The 26,402-nt window shown below is 38.2% G+C and overlaps 1 protein-coding gene across 8 annotated transcripts; it reads right to left on the minus strand.

Annotated features, from left to right (window-relative positions):
* Positions 1-3: 3 nt before the first annotated feature.
* Positions 4-26,118, minus strand: LOC128011449 (bromodomain and WD repeat-containing protein 3). 8 transcript variants are annotated; one of them, XM_052593892.1, is made up of 40 exons: positions 25,903-26,118; positions 25,711-25,769; positions 25,596-25,625; positions 25,395-25,454; positions 24,640-24,790; positions 24,395-24,493; positions 23,491-23,651; positions 23,039-23,260; positions 21,611-21,711; positions 21,435-21,505; positions 21,231-21,331; positions 20,988-21,028; positions 20,750-20,854; positions 20,460-20,613; positions 20,211-20,345; positions 19,088-19,216; positions 18,777-19,002; positions 14,843-14,977; positions 14,463-14,646; positions 13,811-13,901; positions 13,459-13,629; positions 13,218-13,294; positions 10,006-10,210; positions 9,832-9,930; positions 9,626-9,733; positions 9,367-9,491; positions 9,072-9,154; positions 8,524-8,635; positions 8,364-8,425; positions 8,125-8,280; positions 7,047-7,167; positions 6,801-6,926; positions 6,605-6,680; positions 6,178-6,228; positions 5,945-6,082; positions 5,654-5,806; positions 3,266-3,414; positions 3,086-3,162; positions 2,783-2,920; positions 4-2,231 (listed from the first exon to the last, which is right to left on the minus strand). In XM_052593892.1, exons 1-40 carry the CDS (start codon positions 25,934-25,936, stop codon positions 1,549-1,551), a joined length of 5,199 nt encoding a protein of 1,732 aa, XP_052449852.1. In that variant the 5' UTR covers positions 25,937-26,118; the 3' UTR covers positions 4-1,548. The 8 variants fall into 8 exon arrangements, with proteins under 8 accessions (XP_052449852.1, XP_052449834.1, XP_052449858.1 ...); XM_052593874.1 differs by having other exon boundaries at positions 9,337-9,491; positions 14,463-14,643; positions 25,903-26,074; XM_052593898.1 differs by having other exon boundaries at positions 14,463-14,643; positions 25,903-26,051.
* Positions 26,119-26,402: the final 284 nt, after the last annotated feature.

Genomic DNA, 26,402 nt, shown 5'->3' on the forward strand with positions numbered 1-26,402 from the left:
AAATCACAGTTTTACACCTTTATTATAAAAAACAATCCAAAATGTGTAGGAAAAACAGGACACATAAGTTTAGGACATTTAACATCATGACCATCTTCATTATTGTCGTCACTAAACAGACTGAGGCTGTCACAACATGACAACAGATCCCTGATACAAAAACGGCCATGAGAAATGGAAAGGAAAATAACAGATAGGAATAAACTCGTCTGAACAACTCCTTTTTAAATGAAGTGAACAGCGCATAGTCTGAGGAGGTTAATGCTGTATCCTGATTGGATGGGAAAAATCTTTTAAACAGGCGACGACAAGCAGTTTAGAGACTGGATGGAGTGGGTGCTTTCCACAGCAGTGCAACAGAGAGAGAAACTAAAATGAGAAAGAGGGATAAACAGAAGGATAGAGAGAGAGAGAGAGAGAGAGAGAGATTTTTGTACACACCCTTGACACCACAAACCAAACTCAGAATCAACTTATGATCTCTTCAATTTATAATGCTTTGTCTTCAACATCCTGAGAATACATGATCACATAAGATAGTTTTCAGTGAGTTTCTTGTTGTCTTGTTCAAAATATAACAGCCATTTCAATTTTTCATGATAATGGCATACAGAAAATAACATCACCAAAAAACAAAAGAGGAAATAAACAATCTGTTGCTCTTCGGATAGCTTGAGGGCACCAGTTTCAATTTACATTATATCTGAATCAGACTCATATCTGAGTCCAGGATTCAGACGTCACCTCACATCCACCAATCAGCTGCCACATATACTTGACATAAAATGTGCAAACATTATCAATACTAATGCTCTCCTTACTGCAAGATAAGAATGAATCAAAGTGTATCGTACAGGAGTGGAAAAATATAAATATATTCTTTAAAAACAGTCTGAAGTGTTTTTTGTGCATTTGAACAAGAGGAGAAGGGAGAGGTGCATTTTCTCCTACATTTCCCATAATCCTTCTCATGTCTGTGTTCAAAGAGATTAACTTGAGTGATCTGGAAGTAGTTAATGCATCTCAGAGTTTGCACCTGCACTAAAATGGATTATATTATTGAACAGAGGTAAATGCATAACCTGATTTAATAGTAAAGTTAAGTCTGCTGAATTACACGGTAAACTTAAGTGTTCTCAATGACCCCCTCTGTAAAAAAGGGTGTGAAAAGAATGCAATATGGAAGAAGTGAGAGGAGAGCAGCACCATCTTTCTGACAGAATAAATTCCTTGGAGTGAAAGAAACCAGAAACCAGAAGAACCAAGATGGGAATCAGAGTGAAACAGGAGGAAGGGAGCAGCACACAGAGAGAGGGAAGGAAATTTGACTCTTTAGCGCTCTGGACCAGAATAAGGCAGAGATGTGGCTGTTGATGGCGTGGTAGTTTATGTGGAAACCACAGAGAAGAGAGAGCACCACAGTCCAGGAAGAGTCATGAACATCAAGTTTCTGAGACAAAAACAGAAAAAATACAAGTCACAGACAGTCCTAAAAACAAAATCCCTGCAGTATCGCTGTAGTGAGTACGTGTAAAGATAAAAAAAGTGTCAATGTGTCCAGCCCATAAGATGGCTGACCCTTGCACGTTCAGTCATGCGACGTACTCTTCCAGAACGTGACATTCCTAGATTGAGTGGGTCTGCTGTGAGCCCCTCATCTTCAGAGTCATCATTGTATAGGACAGTCCTTCTACCCTGATTACGAGTATTGACCCGCCCCGACTTTGGAGTACTTTGATTTGGCCTCTGACTTCCAGTTTTTGTTGATGACAAAATGACATTGTCTTCCTCCTCTGATTCTTCTTCTTCTTCAAGTTCCTCTTCTTCCTCCGGCTCTTCCTCTTCCTCTGGTTCTTCCTCTTCCTCAGGCTCCAACTCTTCATCTCTTTCATTTGCTCGCCGTGCTCGTTTCACAGGTGTTGTCGTTTGTGCTTCTCCTTTCCGCTTTTGTTTTGTGTTTTCATCAGGGGCTGATTCAGCTTTGCCTTTCTGTTTTTGTTGCGGTGCTTTGCTGTAGTCATGATCGCCACCGTCAGCAAAGCTAGCCACCTCAGTCCCGCTGTCGTCACTCTCGGACGAAGACGACGAGGTTCCGGAAGAGGAGGACGAAGCAGATGTTGAGGATGATGAGGAGCTGGTACTCTCACATTCAGAGACCTCTCCCTCTTCAGTTAATGCGACCGTTCTCCGACGTGATCTTCGACCTCCGTTTGGCAGGAAGCCATTGCCAACTATAGAGATGCACAGAGGACACATTTTCATGGTCAAATTGGAGGTAAAGCAAATTCTTTGCAATATACACTACCATAAGCTTGTGGTCAGTAAGACTTCACTTCTTTATTTGTTTATATTATTCAGTTGTCTTGCACATGCGTCCTATTTGGATGTTTGGGATGTGCACAACATTTTTGTATCAGTAAGATTTTTATCTCACTTTTGAAATGAGTCTCTTTTTCTCACCAAGGCTGCATTTATTTTATCAAAAATACAGTAAAGAGAGTAATATTGTGAAATATTATTACAATTTAACAACTGTTTCCATTTTAAATTTTTTTAAAAACAATTTATTCCTGTGATGGCAAAGCAGCTTTTTCAACAGCCATTACTCCAGTGTTCAGTGTCACATGATCCTTAATATCCATGATACTTAAAGGGCTCCTATAATGCAAAATCCACTTTTACAAGGTGTTCAGACAGAAATGTTAAAATGATTAAAAAAAAAAAAATTCCACCCAGTCTTTTATTTAATCTTCATAAAACCACGGCATGTAAGAGCATGTACCTGAGGATTTGCTTGGTGTAACACGGCTACGTGTAACTCTGTTGGCTCCTGCCTGCTCTGATGAAAAGGACAAGGAAGATGAGGAATAAGATGAAGAGGATTGCTGACTGTCTTCATCAACTTGTGCAACATTCAAATCTGCTGAAAAAAAGTGAACACTATTTAGAATGCATATAAACTAAATTCACCATTATTATAATAATTTCCAATTCTATTCTAATGGTTGATTTTAGACAACCCCAATATGGAAAGAAGATCCAGGTTCCCACTGGTAACTGCGACATCTCCAACTCTCTTACACACCTTGAGAGGATTTCCCTGAGCGGGCCTTCGAAGGAACCTGGGAAGTTTTCTTTCCTGATTTCGGTTTTCCTTTGGGGCTGCAGAAACATAGGTAAAAAAAAAAAAAAAAAAAGGTAAAAAGAAATGAAAAATCAATGTGCAATCGGTATCATGATTTGACATTGGGTGTACATGTTTTACCTGTTGGGATAGGAGCTCTTTAGTCTCTTGCTGCAACTGAGTCTTTGTTGACTTCTACGCTGATTCTGAACTGCAGATTTGTAGTCTGAGATTATGGAAATTATCTGATTCTCAAAGAACGCTGACAGACTCAGAGTCATACTGTAGATCTAAACAACAAACAATATGAGAGTCATACTGTGGATCAACAACTGTAAGGCCTAAACCACTATTTAAACTTAGCTGCATAATGGCAGACAGAAAAAAATAGTCCGAGGAAGACTGCAAATCTATATTAAATCTATGTAAAAAGTTTTAGTTAACATATTAAAAGTAAAGTTAACAGCACAACATAGTTAGAAAAAAATGTCTATAAGCCATATACATTACTGTTCTAAAGTTTGGGGTCAGTAACAGTGTAGTAATAGTATTTGTTGTTATATTGTCTATTATGCTCACCAAGGCTGTGTTTATTTGACATACAAAAAATACAGTAAAACGTGTAGTGTATTTTAATGTATTTTTTCCTGTGATGACAAAGCTTAATTTTCAGCAGCTATTATTCCAGTCTTCAGAGTCACAAGATCCTTCAGAAATCATTCTAATATGCTGATTTGGTCCTCAAGAAATATTTATCATCATCAATATTGAAAACAATTGTGCTGCATTATCCTTTTGTGGAAACAATAAAAAATATTTTTTTAACAAAATCCTTGTCACTTTTGATTAATTTCATGTGTTTTTGTTAAATAAAAGTATTAATTTCTTTAAAAACATAGCAATAAGACTATGCACAGTTACTTCCTGGTTTTAGATAAGCCAGCTCAATCATTTCCAGTCAACTGTCAAAATCAGCTGTGCTACAAGGGGAGCGCTCTGAGCTGGGTTTTTCTACACAATCGGTTCACGATTTGAAGAAAAGTTTTTGTTTTTGTCTTAAAGGACCAAACATCCACACATAAAGTTACAGGAATGACAAAAGCAAGAGTAAAAAAATTACATGAGTGAATCCACTAAATTACACCACGAGTCACTGCTGTGATCGACAGTGATAAAGGCCCCAATATACTTCAAACACCGGTCATTTTCGTCCTTCTTTTCGGGGCAAAAAGCAGTTCAAAAAGGCTGAACGACGGTATACTGTTAAAGCTGCAGTATGTAACTTTTGACGCTCTAGCGGTTAATAAACAGAACTGCTTGCGTCTTGCGGAAGAACATCGTAGCCGGAACTACTGAAGAATCACAAAGGTACTGGGTTACTCCGCCGCGGTACCCCCGAAGCAATCTAAAATAGTCCGAATATAAACACTTATTATAGGTGTACCCTAGTGATTCAGGACAAGCTAAAAACACAGTTTGGAAAACGGATTCATGGTGTACTCGCTTATTATGTTCACTTTTCTACATTTTGAACACAAACAAAGTTACGGACCGCAGCTCTGATTGGTTGTTTTTTACCGGGAGCGCATGACTTTCTGCAAATGGAAATAGGAGCACTGGGAGGAGCCAGAGGAGCTTGATTTTTTTCACAGATTATCTGTCTCATATTCTACTGCCAGGACATAATGACAGGTTTAATAAATATGTAAAAAATATTTTTTTACAAAAGTTCCCTACAGCACCTTTAACAAACTTTCCAACACCCCCCCCGCTGCTGGAGGCGGCTGTCGATTAATGTAAACGTGTTGCGACGCTTACGCTTATTCCCTAAACAAAACAACAATGAAATGAAGAAGTGTAGGCAATCTAAGTGTTTGACGGGCTTATATTATATTATGGTCAGAATATTATAGACGAAAGAATAATGATTAGCAGCAGTTCAGAGTCAAGTATCATATTTGCAATACAAAAGAACCATACCATTTCCACAATCAGTTTATGAGAAGTGTGAATGTCTCACAGTCTGAAAGCTTTAGCATTGGAGTCAGTTTGTTATTTTATTTTATTAGTGTTAATTTATTTTACTAAACTGGATAAATTGCTATACCTTTTTATATTTTATGTGGCGTCATGATTTAGGACTACTTTTGATAAAAACCAAAGTATATTATTGTAAATTTGTTTGGCATCTAATTTACTGTATACCATTTAAATTCGCTAACTGAAAGAACAAGAGCAGAAGCAGCATGGTGTAACATTACATCATATCCAGGGTCACATTTAAGGTATTGTAATTATTTTGTATCTCAGTTTCTGACTAGAATGAGCCAGGAGAGGTTTTTGTGAGGGTCTACCTATATATACACACCACAACATCAGATGACGTTTCACGTTTACGAGCTGGCTTTTCTTTATGCAGGAGTTCTAAAGAAAGCTCCGGACACATACTCAATTTATCCATTGTAATGTCAGTTTATCAAAGTGCAAGGGTGTTTATTAGAGAGCTAGAAAAATGGGTATTGTTCTTACTCGAGACTTCTTGTTGGGCGTGTAAGCCTTTGAATTACTGAAGATAAGTCGCACATCTTTGGCAAACTCAATGGGACTCTCGTAGTTCCCACCCATCAGGGTTTCAGAGACTGTGCCTAAATCCATAGGAGTGTCTATAATATCACGATAATCCTGATACAGAGATGGAAAGAGAAATTAGATTGATTAGCTGATTTCCAACGTGGAAAACAGGAAGTGACAATGTTAAATGGAGAGAATAGAAAATGATGTTTTTTTTGAATAAACAATACAGAGGGAAGAATGAAGTACCGGGTAAAGGAAGAGGTCGACAGGTTGGCGGAAAGGCTCTGAATCTGAGCTTGACATCATTCTCCTCAGAAGCTCTTTGCACTGTCCCTTCCATGCATTTATATCCAGGACCACACCACGCTTCACATGATTAGACCTCTGAAAATAGTGGAAGGCGTTAGGGAAAACACACCTAGTACTGGAACACATTAAGTGAACTTATAATAAGTTATTAATAAGTTGAATTGTCTCACCCTCTGACCAGTGGAAGTGCAAGGTGTGTCTGAGTCCACATCCACAGTCTCCTACAGAGCAAACAAGAGAAAATGAATAGTTAATCTGCTTCATTCACAGGGTGTCCAACCATGCTCCTGAAGGGCCAATGTCCTACAGAGTTTACCACCAACCAGCTCCAACACAGTTGCCTGGAAATTTATAGTAAGTCTGAATACCTCGATGAGCCGATTCAAGTAGGTTTAATTAGGGTTGGAGCTAAAGTCTGCAGGAAAAATGCCCTTCGGGAACAGGTCTGGAACCCCTCGCTTAACACTAAAATATATACAGCAGGCTGTAGCTGGCCCAAAGCTTTGTCACAGTGGTCCTGGGTCAGCAGACTATACTTGCTCTGTACCCACACACACACACTTCTGACAATTCAGACACACAGACTCCCAGGCTCACCTCTTCCTCTTCTGCGCTGCTGTATTCGCTCTTCATCTTATTGTACAGATCCAAGATGTCAGTACAGGTCTGGTCCCTGCAGACACACACACACACACACACAAACAATGAAAATGTTAGAGAATATCCACTGAGCCCAGCAGGAAAACCGAAGGGATCATAACTGATATAAATGTGTAAGTGAATGCACTCTGACCTGATGAAACGCATCAGGACACTGCTGACTGTTTTGGCTGCCTTGACGATGGGGCTCTGGGGTTCATTAAATGTTCGAGCATTGTGTTCAATGTAACGCACCTCCCACATAAGAGCTGAGATCCGCCTGCACATACAGAGACACGTAAGAGAACTCAAACTCTTGTATTTGTGAATGCCTAGAGAAATGGGGCACTCCTTTTTGTCTGATGCTGCTGTGGTCAGTGGGCTAAAGGACTGTGTGTACCTGTAGAAACGGTGCACTAATCTTGTTCTGATGGTGCTGAGGTCAGTGAGATAGGCCACAACAGTGCAGTACAGTGGATATTCCCTCAAATCTACAGGGCAGGAGAATGCCTTTGCCACATCTGTAAAACACACAACAGTAAAATTAAGGAAGGAACATGATTTATTATGAAAAAAATCATGTATCAAATCACTAAAGCATCAAATCAGTTTTAATATACACTACCTTTCGAAGTTTGGGGTAAGGATTTTTTTTTTGTTAAAGAAATTAATTTTATTTAGCAAGGGTGCATTAAATTGCTTAAATTGCTCAAAGGTGATAGTAAAGGCATTAATAATGTGTAAAAGATTTCCATTTAAAATAAATAAAGTTCTTTTGTGCTTTCTGTTCATCAAAGAATCCTTATATATCAGCGTTTCCACACAAACAAAACAATCGTTTTAACAAGTATATTAAGCAGCACAAATTCAGTACATTATAAAAATTTCTGAAGAACCATGTGACACAATTCAGCTTTTTCCTGCCATTACAGGAATAAATTACATTTTGTAATCAATTAAAATAGAAAACAAAATATATTATAAATTGTAATGGTTCACAATATTGTTGTATTGACAATTTGTTTATGAAATTAATGCAACAATAGTGTATTACCTATATCAATACAGTGAAGGCTATTCCAAAAAAGTTTTTTTATACTTACGTTTTTTATTTTCTGAATGGTATGCAATTAGACACCTGACACACAATTAACCTAATTTGCATGTTTGTTCAGTTAATTGCTTGCTAATTATTTCATTACTACTGACTTTCGTCTATGCACATAATTACCTGAAGAAAATTCTCTTTTCTTCTAAATAAACTAAATAAATTGTTTTATCTTTAAATTCATTAATAATTATTCATTATTATTCATAACAGTGACTCAGCAGTGAACTAGTTTTGCTGTGGTATAAAAATTGATTTGAGAGTAATGAAATTTCATTGTAAAGGTATCTTGACAACACTGCTTAGCAAACTGACACCTAGAAGAAATAGAAACGTCTAGTTTTAGGTGGTTTGTGTGCATTTGTCATACCGAGCGTTAGCAGCTGATCCATGGCTGTAATGACTCTCTCACACTCGTCATCTCGTGAGTTAAGCCCCCATTCTCCCTCTTGAGGGGTGTACAGCAGGGACTGAAGCTCGTCCTCTGTGACCGGGACACTGCCCCCCACTTCCTCTGGAAGTGGAGCTGTAGATGGTCAATCACACCATTAGACATGCTAGAATGTGGCTGTCTGATTTAGTGTCAGATTTCAAGTGTGTCAGTAGTACCTTCTTCAGGTATGGGCTCTATATCCCATGGGCTCATCTTCTCTCGCTCTCCATTATCCCACCTGCAAAACAACATACACCAATTATTGAAAGATTCCCGGCAATAATCAGACAAAAGTAAACACAACGCTCTGGTAAAGCAGTGATCGAATCCATGTACCTGACAATGTAGCACTGAAAGAGGCTGTCTGGATATTCAGATTCAAACGGCTCTTGACACTCCACCGAACCAAACCACCAAGCATCATCAATGATGCTCCTGAAATGCTGACCTAAATTCAGACATTCACCGCTATGATTCACTACTTATATGCTAATTTATGATCATCATAAAATGTACACTCATTCTCGTTTACCACCACAGCATTAATAGATTAAAAACATGTTTTGTAGCATATTGCTATGCAGATAATAATGTGTTATGGACGGATGTTTACTGGCTCAAATCAAAAGTACCCACACAAAAGTCTTTTTTTTTGGTATGGCTCAGGCCCCTCTTTCAATGTAAATCTACGGGACATTTTCACTCACTACATTATCCACCAAATAATGATGCTCATTTAGAAAAGTGACAACACACCTTTCCTCAACAGGCCACATAATGAGGCATCATTTATAGCCTTAATGCAAAAAAACTTGGGTAGAGGTATGTTCAAAGTAATCAGTGACCAAAATGTATATACCACAATTTAAAACACAAACACACACCAGGCTGCCAGTTGCGTTCTTTGGCCTCATTATAAAATTGTTGTAGCACCAGAAAGTCAATGACATCAGGCATATCATGATACCTAAAGAGAGACACAGAGTCAGCCATCATTAACAAACTCTTACTGATAAACACAAACTTAATCAAAAAAATCCAAATGTGAATTTTAATTGTATTTATCAGTATTTAGTTTTATCATAATTTTTTATGCTATTCCAATACCAATAGGAAATAAATAAATAAATAAAAATTAACACAACGTACTTGTGTTTTTGGGAGTCTGAGTGTACATACTTCAAGCTGAAGGATTCGCTGGTCATTTTCCCTGAGATGGGGTCCAGGAGGGCCAGTTTGAGGCAGCACAGAGTGGGCGGCCCAACTTCATATTTAATACCCACTACCTTTACAGACTCTTGATCCTAAGAGAACACAGACAACATACTTTCATGTTCCTGTTGGTCTGGATGCAGAATGGGTCAACCACTGTGATGCAGACTGAATTATGCCTAATAACAAGTGGGAATGGTGATGAGACTGGAAATAATCCCCTTACCCTGAGGTTCAGGCGGTTCCAGGGCATTTTCTGAGGGTTGATGCTGTAGGCTTTGGCACGACACACGGCTCGGACATATGCTTGATGACCCTGACGGAAATATATCAACTACAGAAGGACAAAGAAAGAGAAATTTCTAAAGAAAGTTGTCTACGTATGATGCAAGTCATTTAGTGTGCGTGTCTACATTTAATAAAAGGACTCACCTCATCGCCCATTTGAGGTACAAAGGGTGATCGTCTTGGAACGGTCTCCATGATCCAAGATGGAGGCAACCATTCCTCTAAATCTCCAGCAGGCACAGACTAAATACATACACACATAAGCATAGAAGAGAAAATATGGATGGATGGATGGATGGATGATACATAGATGCTCACCCGCTGTTTATTCTGTTTAGGTTTCTTTTTCTTTTTAGTCCGTTTACTAGTTCTCTCAGCCTCTCCTTCTCCCTGCCCTGTCCCCTCCTCATCTTCAGAGCTACTGCTTCCAGCCACATGGGCTTGCCTTCTAGTTGGTCGCTTCGGAGGCTGCAGGTTGATTCCCGCATCCGCTGTCCAATCAGAATACTCGCTAGAAGAGTCACTGTAAAATATATTTAAACAGGAAAAAGAATAAACAGAGAATTCAGAATACACAATTGTACTTTTTTTAAATTAAGTAATTAAAAAAAAAAGGGTCCCAAAAATGGTATTAATTGTTTCTGAAGAACTTAAGTTAGCTTTCGTAACCCCGGTTCTCTGATAACAGGAGTGAGGTATTTCACAATGGGAATTGCCTCAGGCATGCCCAATCCCGGAAGCAACTTTTACACTGCATCTGACAGACCAATCCCGACAGTGTTGTGTGAATCCTGCCTCCCCCATATACATCACTGCCAACAGTCCCTACCTCGTTCTCAGCATATCTCTTCTCAGTGCTGGTGCTGCAAGGAGGGAAGTAGGGGTGGGCGATATAGCCTCAAAATTGTATCACGATATTTCAGGAATATTTGTGATAACGATATTTATGACAATATAGGGAAAAACACGGAACATTTTATTGGTAATTGCAGCTGGCAAGCAGCAACATTTATTAGTGCAAACAAAATGAAGAGCATTTTCAATTATTTTCCAATGAGCCACTGTCATCGGTGACAGACTACCTAATTTGAAGTGTAAATCTATTGTCATAAGGTGGCAGCGGCAGCTGGTGTGTTCGACTTGAAGCAGACTAATCAATATACAGGGCCATGGTTGGTGGGGCTCCGGTTCAGGTTTTACCGGTGGGCCCTGTCACTTTAAGAGATAATACATCTAATACGATACACATTTCTTTCCCAAATGTTTACTTTCACTTAAGACATAAACAACCATTTTTTCTAGGATCCTTTCGAGGTGACAATTTTGTATGTATCTGTCGTTTCAAGAGCAATAAGAGACAAAACTCAGTTCGGTGTTTAATGGCTATAGATGCACCGAACAGCGCGCGGGTGTTAAATTAACATACAAGTCTTTTTGTGCTTATATGTTTAAACTGGCGAGGTGTATTAGTTCATTCAGGCATGGGAGGAAGTGAAGAAGAGCTCAGTTTGGGTTGTTGTTTTTCCACATCTTCAATTATTCCATTCGTAACAAACATGGAGTTAACATTTGATGTGAATGTATGCCGCGTTGTACAGTATATTGAGTTGGAGGCACCAGAACTGCAACTGATGTGATGTGCTCTATAGCATGATACTACTATATGTCGTAAAAAGCAGATCGTAGAGACATTTTAACCACAATCAAAAATCATCATATCGCACACCCCTAGACAGATGTGGTTTAATTGGTACTTCCAGGACTGGGACACCCAAGGGGATTACCATAGTGAAGCAACAAACTAAAGTTTAAAAAAGAACTAACTTTTAAGCAGGGTTCGTACAGAAGCTGCAAAATGAAATTCCATGACTTTCAACTACTTTAAGCACTACATTTTTTACTAATCAAACTATTTTGTTATTAGTTTTCAAATTCTTATAAACTAATAAAACTATATGGCACAAATGAAGTGCAGCACAAAAGCATGCAATGACTGTGGCAACTTTAACATTTGAAAGGATATTATGACAAAGTTATCGCTTTCGTTATTTAAACTGATTTTTTTTTCATGCGTATGACTGACCTGAAAAATGAAAGCTGTATCATACACTTGGGAAATTATGAGCTATATCACCAATTATCAAGACTAGGGTGTGTGACGATACACTTAGCTCATGAGATATACAGATACTTGGTTCACTAGGATGAGACAATATTTTTATATTCTTTTTAAGATTTTTTTATTTTAAATTACAAAATGTGTCTTTTAAAATCTTTTAGTATGATTATTTATATATAAACCAACAATGAGGCAATGATAATTGGTTCAAATAAAGTATCAAAAACAATTTATCACTTGGTTTTATAGACCAACCCTGATAAAATAGGCCTACATAATGTAATATGCCTATACAAAATATGAACATAACCAACTTAAATGTATTATTAGGGCTGTGAATCTTTACATGAATGTTTACATCCATATAATTTTAATATTTGGCCACCTGCAAACACCTGCAAAAAAAAATAAAAAAATAAAAAAAGATAAAAGGAGAGAGGGTTTGAACTTTTCATTTGAAATCGATACGTACAACAAATCGCATACATATGAATGATGAATTCTCCTGTGTTGGCATAGGTTTATAAATGATTTACGTTACAAATCTAGTGAGATAACAGTGAGTTTTCCCAGATGAAATTTTAAGCATGCAAAATCACGGTATGCAGAGGAAGAGTTTGTGTCTAGAGCTGCTGAGATGGAGATGCGTCCAACATGTGGAAATTGATAGTAAATGAACAGTGCAAAACATAACGTGTCAGACTGTGTTCCCAAAGGAAACCAAAATTAACAGCACATGCAATAAAAGACTATATAATGCAAGCAGTATCAAAAGTTTTACCAAAAACACAACTTTTCTAATATTGCGAGACCACTTTTCACATCGAGGAGTAATATTGCGAGATCTCGTGGGCTGCTAAACGGCAAGCAAAACGGATCTGTTTGTATATCAAATGCACTGCACCGAGGAAAATAAATAACACTGAATTCATTTATACTGCCCTTTAAAATTGAAATACTTTTCAAGTACCTTCCCAAAAATATGGCTGTTTTCAAGGGTTTTCCAGGACTTAAGTTTCAAAAAGTCAAATACAAGTACTTCAAACACTTTAAGCACCTCGAACGAACCCTGTTTTAAGTTGATTAAAAAAATAATAATTTGCATGCCCAATATGTATAATTTAATCTCTAATTTTGGTTGTTGTTAGAGAAGTCTCATTTTATATGGAGTAGGGATGTTCATTTTAACCAGTTAACGTTAATAGTGAATAATTGGTTAAAAAGCATTGGTTAGGAAAAATGACTAAATGAACATCTCTAATATGGAGTCAAGACTAACAGCTTAATTTAAACTGCAAAACAATTAAAACTTAATTTGAATTTTAAGCTAGTTGCAGACCAAAATCAAAACGTTTTACCTGCATTATTGATATTTTTAATGTTTATGAAATATTGTGATTGGAGACTGAACCTGGAGCTACTGTCATTCTCCCACTGAGCTTCACCATCAGATGACACATCACTGTTCTCATTCTGTTCCTCCTCCTGCTAGGTGCACACATTCAGAAACATTATTTAATATTTAATTATGCAGTTCAAAACTAGCAAAAAATATATAGTTAGAAATAATAATTCACTAAATGCATATCTTTACAGCCTGAAAGAAAGGAGCAGGGTTTAAAGCTGAACCGACACACACACTGTATTCTTACCTCTGCTTCACTGTCGGACTCTGCCACACTTTCCTCGTTATGAGTGTACGAGAGCACATTTGTGCTTCGTCTCCTTTCTTGAGTTGAGCGGGTCTGATAAGTGTGTCTCCTCTGCTGAGGTTTTCGCTGAGGTCTCCGTAACATGCGAACACTGTCACCCACTGGCTGACTCTGCAGATAAAGTGGGAGAAAGTGAGGTTCAGGTTATATACTGTGGACTGATTCTCACTTAATCTTTGTGTGTCGGCAAATGTATGTGTGTGTGTGTGTGTATGTATATATATATATATATATATATATATATATATATATATATATATATATATACATACACACACACACATACACTCACTCCTGTTGTGGGTGTCGATTTTTTCTTCTTCTCAACGTTGTAGAAAGACCGCTCCACCTCTCCTTTAGCACGCCTACAGTCCTCCATCACTCTAAACATGCACAAATACATCAACACAGACAGTTTTCTATATATATATATATATATATATATATATATATATATATATATTCATGTTTTTTTTATAAAATACACAAGCTTAAATAATTTAGACAAGTGTTTCTCATCCAGGGGACCAGCTACAAAACCAAAACCTTGATACATATAAGGTAGTCTAATTTTAAGTCTTATGTCTAGGCCTGTAAAAGTCATGTTAATAAATAAAATATTGTAACTACATGGGCAGTTTGATAATGAATATAGATTTCTAGCTTTGCCAAGATAAAAAAAAAATACATATATAATAATAATAATTGGGAAAAAGCAGTAAATCGCAAAAAAAAAAACAGGAGAATTATTTTATATGGCGAATATAGTTATGCACATTGTGCGCCCAGAGTCAGAAAGATTGTGAACCACTGTTTTAGACCACAATAATCTATTTTATCACTAAATGCATTTAAGAATACATTTCTGGTTTTTGAAAGCAATGTTGCTCTACCAGTTCTTAGCTCTTTTTTATTTGCAAACTGTTCAACTGCCAAACTTGTACCTGAATATCCCAGACTGGACTTCATTAACCACCACGCGGCGGCTCCATGCCAGGAGGTCTCTCTCCGTGGCGATCTGACTGAGGGGGGCATTGTTGTGCATCTGCCTTACACCCTCAACTTGTCCACTACGTCGCAGCCCAACATTAGGGGGTGACAGAGGACCACCTGTCACCGGAGCACCTGCTGATCAACAGCTTAAAAGGTCACAACCTCTAAACTGACAACTTTTATAAAAGTGACCTTTAAGCCAACAGATGTCTTAAATGCAAAATAATTTGAATATAATAAAGAGAAACAATATAATTTATGTTCGGATTTTTGCCTCATTCAATGTGTAATAATTATACTATTAGAATATAATAATCCAGCACATTCTCACCGGTAGGATTTCCTGAGTTGAGTCCCTCATGTTGCTGGTTCTGGAGCTGCCTAATCAGGTCATCCAATGGGCTTTCTTCCTGAGACTCATCTGCAGTCTGCTGGCCAACCACCTGCTCAACCACTTCGCCATCACCTAAAAACATTAAAAGTGTCTCTCAACAAGCTAATTTAGACTTCTCTAATAAAAGGATGACAAAAGATGACATAACTGTAAACACAGGGAGCTTTTCATTTAATATAAGCAAAGTGATATGCAAAGGACACACTAAGTTTGTCACATTATGCCCAAAAGGTTGTCCTGTTGAGCAGTCAGACAAATGACAAGCAGTAACATTTCTAGAGCTGTTGCTAGTAATCAAGTATTTTGGCTTGAAAACTACATTATTTTTATTTAACTACAAATTTATATCAAGTTTTTGACATTAAAATGTGTTTTTGGTCTAGCATTGACACTGGTATCAAGAATGACATTTCATTGGTATACTACCAACTGCTGAAATTGTGTTACCACAACAATCAGAGCAGCTATTGGCCTCCAGACTGCACCTTTAAAACAGTCGCATTTCCAACCAAAAATATTATTTGCCACTGGTGACTCTAAATTTACTTAAAGGGGGGGTGAAATGCTATTTCATGCATACTGAGTTTTTTACACTTTTAAAGAGTTGGATTCCCATGCTAAACATGGACAAAGTTTCAAAAATTAAGTTGTACGTTTGAAAGAGTATTTCTGTTCCAAAAATACTCCTTCCGGTTTGTCACAAGTTTCGGAAAAGTTTTGGGTCCTATAAAATATGGGTCCTAAGGGCACTTCTGCCGGAAGAGCGCGCGCTCCCGTATAGCAGAGCACTGAGAGCACAGACATTCACTGATCAGAGCGAGAGCGTCACGAAACGTCACAAAAGAAGTGTGTTTTTGGTTGCCAGGGCAAGACAACCCTGCACAGATTACAAAAAAAAAACAGCATTAAGGGACCAGTGGATGGAGTTTATTTTTACAGAGCATCAACGGAGTTGTGCAAGTGTTTGTTCCCCTGCATTTCGAAGATGCTTGTTTTACAAACAAGGCCCAGTTTAACGCCGGATTTGCGTATCGTTTATTTCTTAAGGATAATGCAGTCCCAACGGAAAAGGGTCACGATCGTGTGTTGGAACCACATGCGGTGAGTAAAACTGCTTCAAATATCTCTGTGTTGTTAACTTAGCTATCAGCGCGTAAGCACATCAAGTAAACAACATGCGCTGTTGCCATCAAACTCCACTTTCCACATGTACAGCTTAAAAAAAAAAAAAAAGACGACAAAGTGGAACTTCGTAATTTCCCAAAACCGCTTAGCAAATATATACAGTTTCAGTACATACCACATAGAGACATCGTTGCTGCTGCTGCTATTGTTAAATTTCAGCCTCTGGATCTGATTCTGGATTATAAATATACGCTGAATCTGACTGTTAGCCATGGTTCGTTTTGGATGTTTTTTTTCCTCACGGTAATGTCACAGCTTCCAAACGCTCTCAACGCAAAAGCCTACTGGCGCTCGTGATTCGTCATGCCTCCAGACGCTCGTGTTTTTCCGGGAAAAATCGGTACAGACTATCTTTCTCTTATGAATATAATAAAACTGAAGACTTTTTGGAGTTATATAGGATGCAGTACTACTCTATAGGTACTCAAGATTAACAGGATATTGAGTGAAAACTAGCATTTCACCCCCCCTTTAAGATTTGAAAAATGTTCCTGCTTGTTTTGCGATGACATGTTTTTTGTTGATGAGATGATGCACATCAAAGTTTTAGTGGAATAAAGACTTTCAAACAGTCCTCATCTCAGCCGAACATCAGCATTGACGGTGCACCTGCTAAAAGCAGCTCCAGTTTTGGTACATGTGATAGCACATGTACATCACTGCCTGGGAAAAGTGCAGAAAAGCACTTTTTTGTGCACAACTTGAGCAAACTACAACAATGTAAAGCTGTCAGCTGTGTGGAGATTAGCAATATGGTTAACAATTACAATTTAGAATCAATACTAATATAGGTTATTGTTATCAATATCTTTAGTCTATATGCTGTTCTGTTTTCTTGTAGCACTCTCGCTGTCCAATAATCTCAATAAGCTTTGTGCTCTGTTACCTTATATATTTAGTGCCTCAGTTCAAATGGCATGTTTTCCCATCATATCTTTCCTTTACTACTATTGTACGAAATTAACATGAATGGACATCATAAGGGATATTATAAGATACAGTACAACTTACTAAAAAGTATCATGTACTCGCTCATTCAGTGCTTCAAACTGCGGAAAACGTGCAAAGCTTGTAATCAATGCCACGTAACCCAGTGCTTTAAGTGGGCCGGTACGCACCGGTACTCAGTACCACTACTTCCAAATATAGCTCTTGAGCGTACCGCCACCTCTCCGTGCGCCCAGAACTTGGTTTTAGCGTACCTGCTGTACGTTCATTTGGACATCTGTTTTAAAAGAGGTTTTAATCCTTTGCATGTGCTCCCACTTTTTCAGAGCACGCTTCCTAATTCTTCCTAGTTCGGAGTATGGAGCGTGAATCATTTGAGTCAGGTCGGGAGTTCTTAGCGGGTTCGCGCATCATTTGAATCAGTTCGGGAGTTCAAAGCGGGTACGCGAATCATTTGAGTCAGTTTGGTGATCACGAATCATTTGGATCAGATCGGGACTTCGGAGCGGCTTCGCGGATCATTTGAATCAATTCGAGAGTTCGTAGCGGGTTCGCGAATCATTTGAGTCAGTTCGGGAGTTCATAGCGGGTTCGCGAATCATTTGAATCAATTCGAGAGTTCGTAGCGGGTTCGCGAATCATTTGAGTCAGTTCGGGAGTTCGGAGCGGGATTGCGAATCATTTGAATCGGTTCGGAAGTTTGAATGCAGTAGCTCTTTCTAAGGGTATTTTTTAAATCCTTTTGCACATTTTATTTATGTTCAGTAGTTCTTTCTAGCTCAAGCAAATCCACGAACTAATAAAAGGATTTATTATTAAGGTCGCCTGTTGACTGCTGTATATAAAAGCCCTTCAATATAGTTGTTACTTCAGGGGATGAGAGGAGTCATCAAAAAAAAAGGAAAAAAAAGAAAATAATATATATATATATTTTTTTTTGCTATAATAGAGTACCGGCACCTCTTTTGGGCCACTTAAAGCACTGATGTAACCTCAAAATAACCATTCAGCGTCTTTAAGCTCATTAGTCCACTGGAAAAAATATCTATTATAAGCATTTTGCTGATAAATGCATTATATTGCTTATTTCATGGTTTTACTTAACCTGTTGTCTACATGATAAGAAAGAACACAAGGAGCTAAAGCTAGATTTCAAAACCATACTTATGAAGAAAAACAGACTAGATGTGTGCAAGATATATGACATTTATAGGATGCATTAAGGAGGAGCCCAGACTACACTCAATGGCCAAGTGAAGCTAACACAGTTATGGTCTGTGATATTGGCACAGATTCTGTGTAATACAACAATTCTTTGTGACTGCATATAGTTCTCAAGTTGGAAATGACGTTTAATTTCCCACTTTAAGTGAACCTTAGTTCCCAGGACATCTACAAGATGGATTAAAATGCTGATATTGTAAACGGAGGGCAGACATATAAACAAGACAGTATGAAATGTTAAGGTGTTTAAAAAAAAAAAAAAAAAAAAAGGAAAGAAAGAAAGAAAACATGTTTATTCTGTGGCACTTAAAAAAACTTTTTTTTTTTTTTGTCTGGACGCCTGAGCAAAAGATTGAACAAAGCAAGATATCTAAAAAAAATCCTACTATAGAAATGATTAATTTGATTATAATTATATGTGCAAAATAATATGATCATAAACAAAAGAGCCAATAATAAAAATATTTACTATATCGATGTATAAATACTGCGATGTTAAACTTGATAAATTTACCATTAGCCATGTAGCCGAGCTGTGGTACAAGCTGCTCCTCTTTGCAGTTTTCTCTGCCTGGCACCAGACGCTGGTAACGTGGTGAGTGGGGGTTCCCATCTACATCCACCAGAAAAGGTGGAGGCATAAGATGGGGTGCCTGCTGTGTCTGCTCATCTAGAACAAAGTTATTGGAGTCCCGGATCAGCGGCCGGAAGTCCGTATGGAAGAACATTTGGTCTGGAATCTGAAATTGAAGCATTGAAATGCAAGTGGTTACAATCAACAACACAAAAGGATCAGAATACCACACATCTGAAACACAAACATACCTTTTCATAAGGCTGACTGCACCCAAATCCGAAGATGAGCAGATGACCATGAGAGTCTGTGCAGGCAAAGTTCTGCCCATCCACTGAAAATTTACAGTCAAACACAGCACCATGACCCTGGCCCTCAATCTACCACAGGAAAATAAAGAGAAAAAATAATTACATTTCTGTGACATGACGAGCAGTATTTCTACCAACATCTAACATCTAGACTGTATTATACGCCATCATTCAATAATATGAGGTTGGTAAAGTAATTACCGTATTTTCTGGACTATAAGTCACACTTTTTTTCATAGTTTGGTTGGTCCTGCGACTTATAGTCAGGTGCGACTTATTTATCAAAATTAATTTGACATGAACCGAGAGAAATGAACCAAGAGAAATGAACCAGTAGAAAACATTACCATCTCCAGCCGCGAGAGGGCGCTCTAATGCTGCTCAGTTCTCCTGTAGTCTACACTGAAGACATAGAGCGCCCTCTCGCGGCTGGAGACGGTAATGTTTTCTATTGGTTCATTTCTCTCGGTTCTAAATAAATGCGACTTATAATCCAGTGCGACTGTTTTTTTTTCTTCAACATGATGTATTTTTGGACTGACGTGACTTATACTCAGGTGCGACTTATAGTCCGAAAAATACAGTACTTGTTTAAAAAAAAAAAGTCTCTTATGCTCACCAAAGCATCATCTATCATTTATTTTTTTATTAAAAAATGTGTTAAAAACTGTAATATTGTGAAATATTATTCCAATTTAAAATGACTGTTTGTAAATTTATTCCTGTGATCTTAAAGCTGAATTTTCATTAGCCATTACTCAATTCTACAATGTCACATGATTCATTTCTTATTATCATCAAACTGCCTGATATTTCTGTGAAAACTGTGATACATTTTTAGGACTCTTTGATTAATAAAGCTTAAAAATAGCATTAATTTGAAATATAAGTCTTTTTTGGATATAAATATCTTTTAGGTCACTTTTGATCAATTTAAAGCATCCTTGCACTTTTTAACCCAAGATTTTGAACGTTAGTGTATATGTTTCTTATCTTTTCTGTCAACTACTTTTAAAATTTAACTTTTTTAAATTGAAACTGAAGATCGGTTATGTCAACTCACCATATTGAAGAAGTTTCTAATCTTGAGGCCTTTACTGAGGTCCCAGATGTAGATGTTTCCATCATGACCGGCTGACAACAAGATTCGTGAGTCAAAGGGGTGTGCTTCCAAAACAAACACCTCATCATCATGACCCTATGGACAGAGAAACATCTGCATAAATGCTAATAAATCACAGGAAGCTCCTCCTTAGAATTACAAAACAAGAGCCCAAAGGAACAGACTAAGTTCTGCCTCACACACACATACCGACAGTACATGTAGTAATTGGCCATTTGTTGAGTTCCAGACTTTGAGGAGGCAGTTTGAAACAGCTGTGATGACAGAATGGTCGCAACGATCCCACGCGACCATGGTCACCACCAACTTGGTAGATTTGTCATCTCCTGATATCACAGCACTCCTGTGAACACAATACATATGTCAACACAGACGTAACAAATACTCATAATTGAAGCCATAATTGACCAAAAACATTTTATTTTTCAACTGAGACACCTGCCTGATCCTACAATTAACATATATGTACACAAACTGACCCTGGTAATCTGGTGGTCATGTCCAGAACGGTACTCTTCCATTCCTGCTGTTGGTAATGCCAAATTCGTGCCGTACCATCCCGACTACCACTCACAAACCTGAGACTGGAGATACACAGAAAGCCAAAACACACACAGAGTTAAAACACCCAATCAACAATAAAGACTAAATGTACATCCCAGTGAACAAACACAAAAGGAAGCATAACACACAGTGAACACTGATAATAAAACCCACCTGTCTGTGTTATTGCAGAATTGAATAGCTACAACTTTATCCTGTAAAACCAAAACATTGTTGTATTTAATTAAAACTTTTAAATCTGCACAATATACAGTCATGACTTTCAAACTTTAATTTTTAACATGTTTCCAGTTACAAGTTCGGCTTTTTCTGGTCATTATTCTCCTTTCCATTACTCCATCTGTCTTGTTTTCTTGTCTGTCTACTGGTTTTCTTCTCTATGTCTATCGTTCTCACCGTGTGGGAGTCCAGGTCAGAAAACTTCACAGGCTTCTCTGTGCCGAGGTAGTAAACTCTGATCATGTGATCTGTCCCTCCAGTGGCCAGAAACAATCCCCCTGGAATCAGAAATGATAATTACAGACTAATCATGAAACATGAGGAAAAAAAGATGTTTGAAAATCGATCAGAGAGTTAGAGTGTGAGTGAGGGTAAACACACCAGAGCTGAATGAGCTGCAGGATATCTGAACTCCAGGACGAGAACGTTCCATGAACTTCACGGGCAGATCACTGCCAACATAAACACACGACTCATTGCAAATGTAAACTATGTATAAAAGTGAATTACTGGCATTTGACAAAATGTGTAATTTATAATTGACAAATGGCACTTACTCAAACTTCATGCTGCGTGAGTTCCACTGCCAGAAACACACCATGCCATCAGCTCCAGTGGTGGCCAGATACCGAGACGAACCTAATGCTGATGGAGAAAACTGCAGAGACAGAGAGAAAAAGCCCTTAAAACACACAAACAAAATTATCTGAATTAATATTACCTGCTGAATATGAGAAAAAAACTAACTGTGATTTTTCAGGGGGGAAAATCTATATAAATTGCTTTATAAAAAAAAAAGGAAAAAAAAAACAGGTTTCCTGAGCTTATTTATAGGGCTGCCCATTTTGGCTAAATTGTATACTATTGGGGCTGAAACTAATAATTATTTTGATAATCAATTAGTTTGCTGACTGTTTATTTATTTTTCTCATCAATTAACTGGATAAAAAGACTCATTTTATAGACAAAACACAATGTTTCACCTGCCCAATGTTGTCCGTCAAACAAATGTTCCAACTAAATCCTATGAAAACATACTGTATGGTGAATATACCTCTATGTTATACACTATGTGTAAAAGAGTTATAAAGCACTCTTTAAACTGTCCATTTAAACTGATATATTGACAAAGGACAGTAATTTGTTGTTTATTATTTTCATTATCGATTAGCTGTAGCACTATATACTATGTACCAATATAAAAGAAATAAAACAAAAAGTGTTATTAACTACCGGTAGTAGATTTACAGTGAATTAATATACCGAAATATTTAATTGTAAGAAAAATAGTAAGAAGATAAATGGATATAACAATTATATTTTACAGCACCACTGTAAAAGTACAATACTAATATTTATGACCATCTTTATTTTTAAAAAGTGCTAAACATTTAACATTTATTTTAACGGGGGGTAGAATGGTTGGTTGAATGGTTGAGTAAATTAAGTTATTTTTGTTTTCGTTGTACAAAAAAAAAAAAAAGTATTCTCATAGTATCGCAAAACTGTAGTTAAACCACTGATGTCACATGGACTATTTTACAGATGTATTTACTATGTTTCTGGACCTGGGAACATTTTAATTGCATTGCTGTCTATAGAGGGTCGCATAGTTCTCAGATTGAATACAAAATAATACAATTTGTGTTCCGAAGATGAATGAAGGTCTAACAGGTTTGGAATGAAATGAGGGTGAGTAATTTATTATATACTTTTCATTTTGGGTGAACTAACACTTTAAAGCTTCTCTTTTGTTGACAACAGCCGGTTTGGCACTTCACTACAAGACTGGGAATATGGTTGGTGCATGTTGTCTTCCCAAATGCATGTTATAAGTGACTCAAACTTAGAGAAGATGTAGCGCTGAAGCATATGTGGAGCAGCATTTACATCTGTGAACTGAGCTGATCACTCACTGAAATCACCACACCACACTTTGCTTCACTCTCACAGTGGATTTATAAAGGAAACTTGTATTCACACACCTGAATGGAGGTGATAGAGGCCGTATGCCCCTGCAACACTGCCACAGGTGCACAAGTACGCAGGCACCACACGCGGATGACCTTGTCACAGCTGGCAGAAGCAAGGAGTGTATTCTCGAAATTTACTGTCATGTCTGAAATCTCTGCCGCATGTCCACGCAGAGTGGCTAGGAGACGGCCATCATCCGTAGCCCAGGTCTTCACTAGACAGTCATCAGAACCCTGACAGAATCATAAATGAATAAACCTTGATTACAAGCACAAACAAAAAACATATTGCAAAACTGAGCAATTATTTAAAACTGAGGAAATCACACTATGCATAGCTTATAATCGTCACCACCTCTTAAATTCAGAAATTACTTTAACAACAATTATACACAATAAACTTTTATGTATAAATCAGGCACAGATTGTTACACAACTGCAATATTCTGATCATATGCATTTACCGTGAAAATGCGACGTCCTGTGCGGTCAAACGCCACACAGTAAACTGATGAGAGATGGCCCAGAATCCTTCGATGCATCTTCATGTGCTGATAGGTACAGGAGGGAAAGGCATGACCAAATCGAGCCACTCCGTTTTTTTGGCGAGCACCCATGATTGACACTGAGCAGAGAGATTACAATCAACTCCCATCACAAATATAGTGTAAGTCTAAAGGACATTATTTAGTTACTAAATAGCATGCTAAAATCCAGCATTAAGTTACAGTCACACTAGACACAATAGAGCACACAACTTCTACGGCCACTACATAATCGTAACATGGCTTTACACTCAAGCGGTGTTCTTTAAAAGAAAAAATATATAATTATATATATTGCTTTGCTGGTCTCCCACATTTGCATGCACAAGAGTAGAAGTCAAATGACTGAAAAGTGTAGAGTGACTGGCTTTTAAAGTCGCAATGAAACAAAATAGCGAAAAATGTTTTAGTTAATATTTTGACATAAATCCGAGTATAACGTATTATCAATTAAGGGGGAAAAAATGGATGTTGCACTCAAAATGAATGTGAGCTTGCAGTTGATTGTGGAAAGTTTAAGTGGACTTAAATGAATGAACAATTTTGCATAAATCACTAAAGAGAAGTCTGACATTTTCACCAGAAGATGGAGTTATGAAAAAGTTTTGATTGAATATTGCAAGGTCTAGATAAATAAATATTAAAACTAGATTGGGTGAATTTTCATTTCATGCTGACTTTAATCTGCTATCATGAAGCACCATTTTCGATTGGAAAGAGAGGACTCAACTCTGTGTTCACAAATCCACCAGTAACTCCTGAAACTCAACCCAAAAACAGCAGTGCAAGAACATAATACACCAACTGGGAGGGCCAGACTCACCTATAGTTGGTGGTTTGGCACAGCTGAGAGGTGGTTCTGGGGGCCTCCCCCTGTGCAAGGCAACTAGAGCAGAACCACTCCATACTGCATGTGAAGAACCTGAAAAAGAGAACAAGAGTTCGTCAAACATTTAACTGTATTAGAGGAAGAAAATTAATGTAAGGGAAAGTGTTAACGTGATCATGTGAGCTGTTTTCTAGTCTTTGTTGTTTCTTATTGTTCGCTGTATATAGTGTGCATCTCACTTTTTGCGGTCCGTAGTAATGACTGTTGCCCTGTGCCCAGCAAACTGTGGACTCCAGGAACACTGGGAGGAATGTGTTTATCTATCAGTGGGCCGATCTGCTCACATACACGCAACAGGTAATCCGCAGGTATGTGCTGATTTAACAAGACCTAAAACATACACATAGAGACATTACGTAAATAAAGTGTAAGAGGCACAGCAAAGCTTATTTGCATCATAAAAAAAAACTCTGCACAGAAATAACTTTTGCAACAACGTGTTTCGTTATATTACTAGTCTTCAAACTAGCGTGAATTCTGCCTTATTTCACCAACATAATCCATGTTTATTTACCCTCATTCCTGAAAGCCCACCCTTTTCCCTCCACACAAAGCGTCCGCCTCTTCTCAGCCAATCAGAAGCCTTCTCCACTCATCTTCCTAGTCTTTTAAGTAGCAACTGATTTTTGATTGGCTGCCGCATTTAAGTGACGCAGCAACCCACCAATCCCCTCTCGATATATTTGCACTGCCGTAAAGCCTTTCAGTTCAAAACAAATACTTTCCAGAAGTGATTTAATTCTCGATTAAAACTTTCCAACACAACAAAGCCTCGTGTAAATTATAAACAACATTCTTACTGCCAGCAACATGCCCTCACGTCATCACTTTTTCAGTTTTATTCGCTGTAATATAAATTGGCCAAGCACCTGTGGGAGTTTGGTGCGGAATTTCACGCGCGTGTACGTGTGCGTTAGAGTTCATTTAATCTCACCCAGTCTTCAAAGCTTCGCTTGAACTGCTTCCCATCCCAGCTCCAGCGCTTCGGGATGATCTACACACAGACACAGCGGGGGGAAACACATCACATGCAGGATTTAGACGCGCAGCCGCGTTGACATGAAGAGGAGATGCTGATGTTGGGATATTAGAGATAAATTACTGGTTTGAGTGGGAGAAGAGAGATGAAACTCACCTCGTATTCGTGCAGCTCCTGCAGCAGCATCTGCAGCAACACACAGAGGGTTACACACACCGTAACACACACTCACTGCTACACACCGACATTCACACGCCACTCTCGGCCTCACCTGAGCGGATTTCTTACATGGCCCAGACTGCAGGAATCTGGCGATCAGGTAATAAAGTTCTGCAGAGGGAGAAACACAACAACACCAGTCGTTAGCTTTAGCTTAGCCTAGCATAGCCTCGAATGCTAATGTTAAAATAGAGCTTAAAATCTTCCCAGCGATAAAGACGGAGAAAAAACGAGTGCTGCCCACCGGCTTCAATTTGTGAGCACGGTTCCGCTGCCATGGTCCGAACCGGGCGGGGGGTGGAGGTTCGTGGGTCTCTTCTTGCTAAGAGCGGCCTGTACTGTATTTACTCTCAGCGATTCGGCCTGCAGCCGCCGCTCGTGTTGCTTTGTTTGAGCGCCCCCGCGCGACGGGCGCGCGCCAGTGACCCGTGGTACCGCACGCTTCCGCCAGTGGCGCACTGAGAGCGCACAGGTGAGCTCACCATTTCCACGGGCGGACATTTTGCATGGTTTGCAGTTGGATCACTAATTGAACCCGATAGCAGAGCTGTATTGCAATAAAAAAGGTCTTGTTTAACCTCGTCTTGAGGATCACAGGTCACACTTGTGGGAGAAATGTTCCATACTACAATGACTGTGCCATTTCATGTGTTATGTAAGGTATGGTTCCACAAGTATTACATAATACAATTATGTAATGTGCACATATCAAATAAATGTTGAAATACCATCATCATATATTTT

This window comes from Carassius gibelio, chromosome A5, assembly GCF_023724105.1.
Source record: "Carassius gibelio isolate Cgi1373 ecotype wild population from Czech Republic chromosome A5, carGib1.2-hapl.c, whole genome shotgun sequence".
Lineage (NCBI taxonomy): Eukaryota > Metazoa > Chordata > Actinopteri > Cypriniformes > Cyprinidae > Carassius > Carassius gibelio.

Excerpts from the sequence above, each read along its gene's own strand:
- LOC128011449 (XM_052593829.1), bottom strand. The coding sequence starts at position 25,936 with ATGGCAGCGGAACCGTGCTCACAAATTGAAGCCG. Across the intron at positions 21,332-21,434 it reads CTGCAGCTCATTCAGCTCTG|GGGGATTGTTTCTGGCCACT; the intron begins GTGTGTTTACCC and ends TTCTGATTCCAG. Across the intron at positions 6,083-6,177 it reads GCACTTCCACTGGTCAGAGG|AGGTCTAATCATGTGAAGCG; the intron begins GTGAGACAATTC and ends CACTATTTTCAG.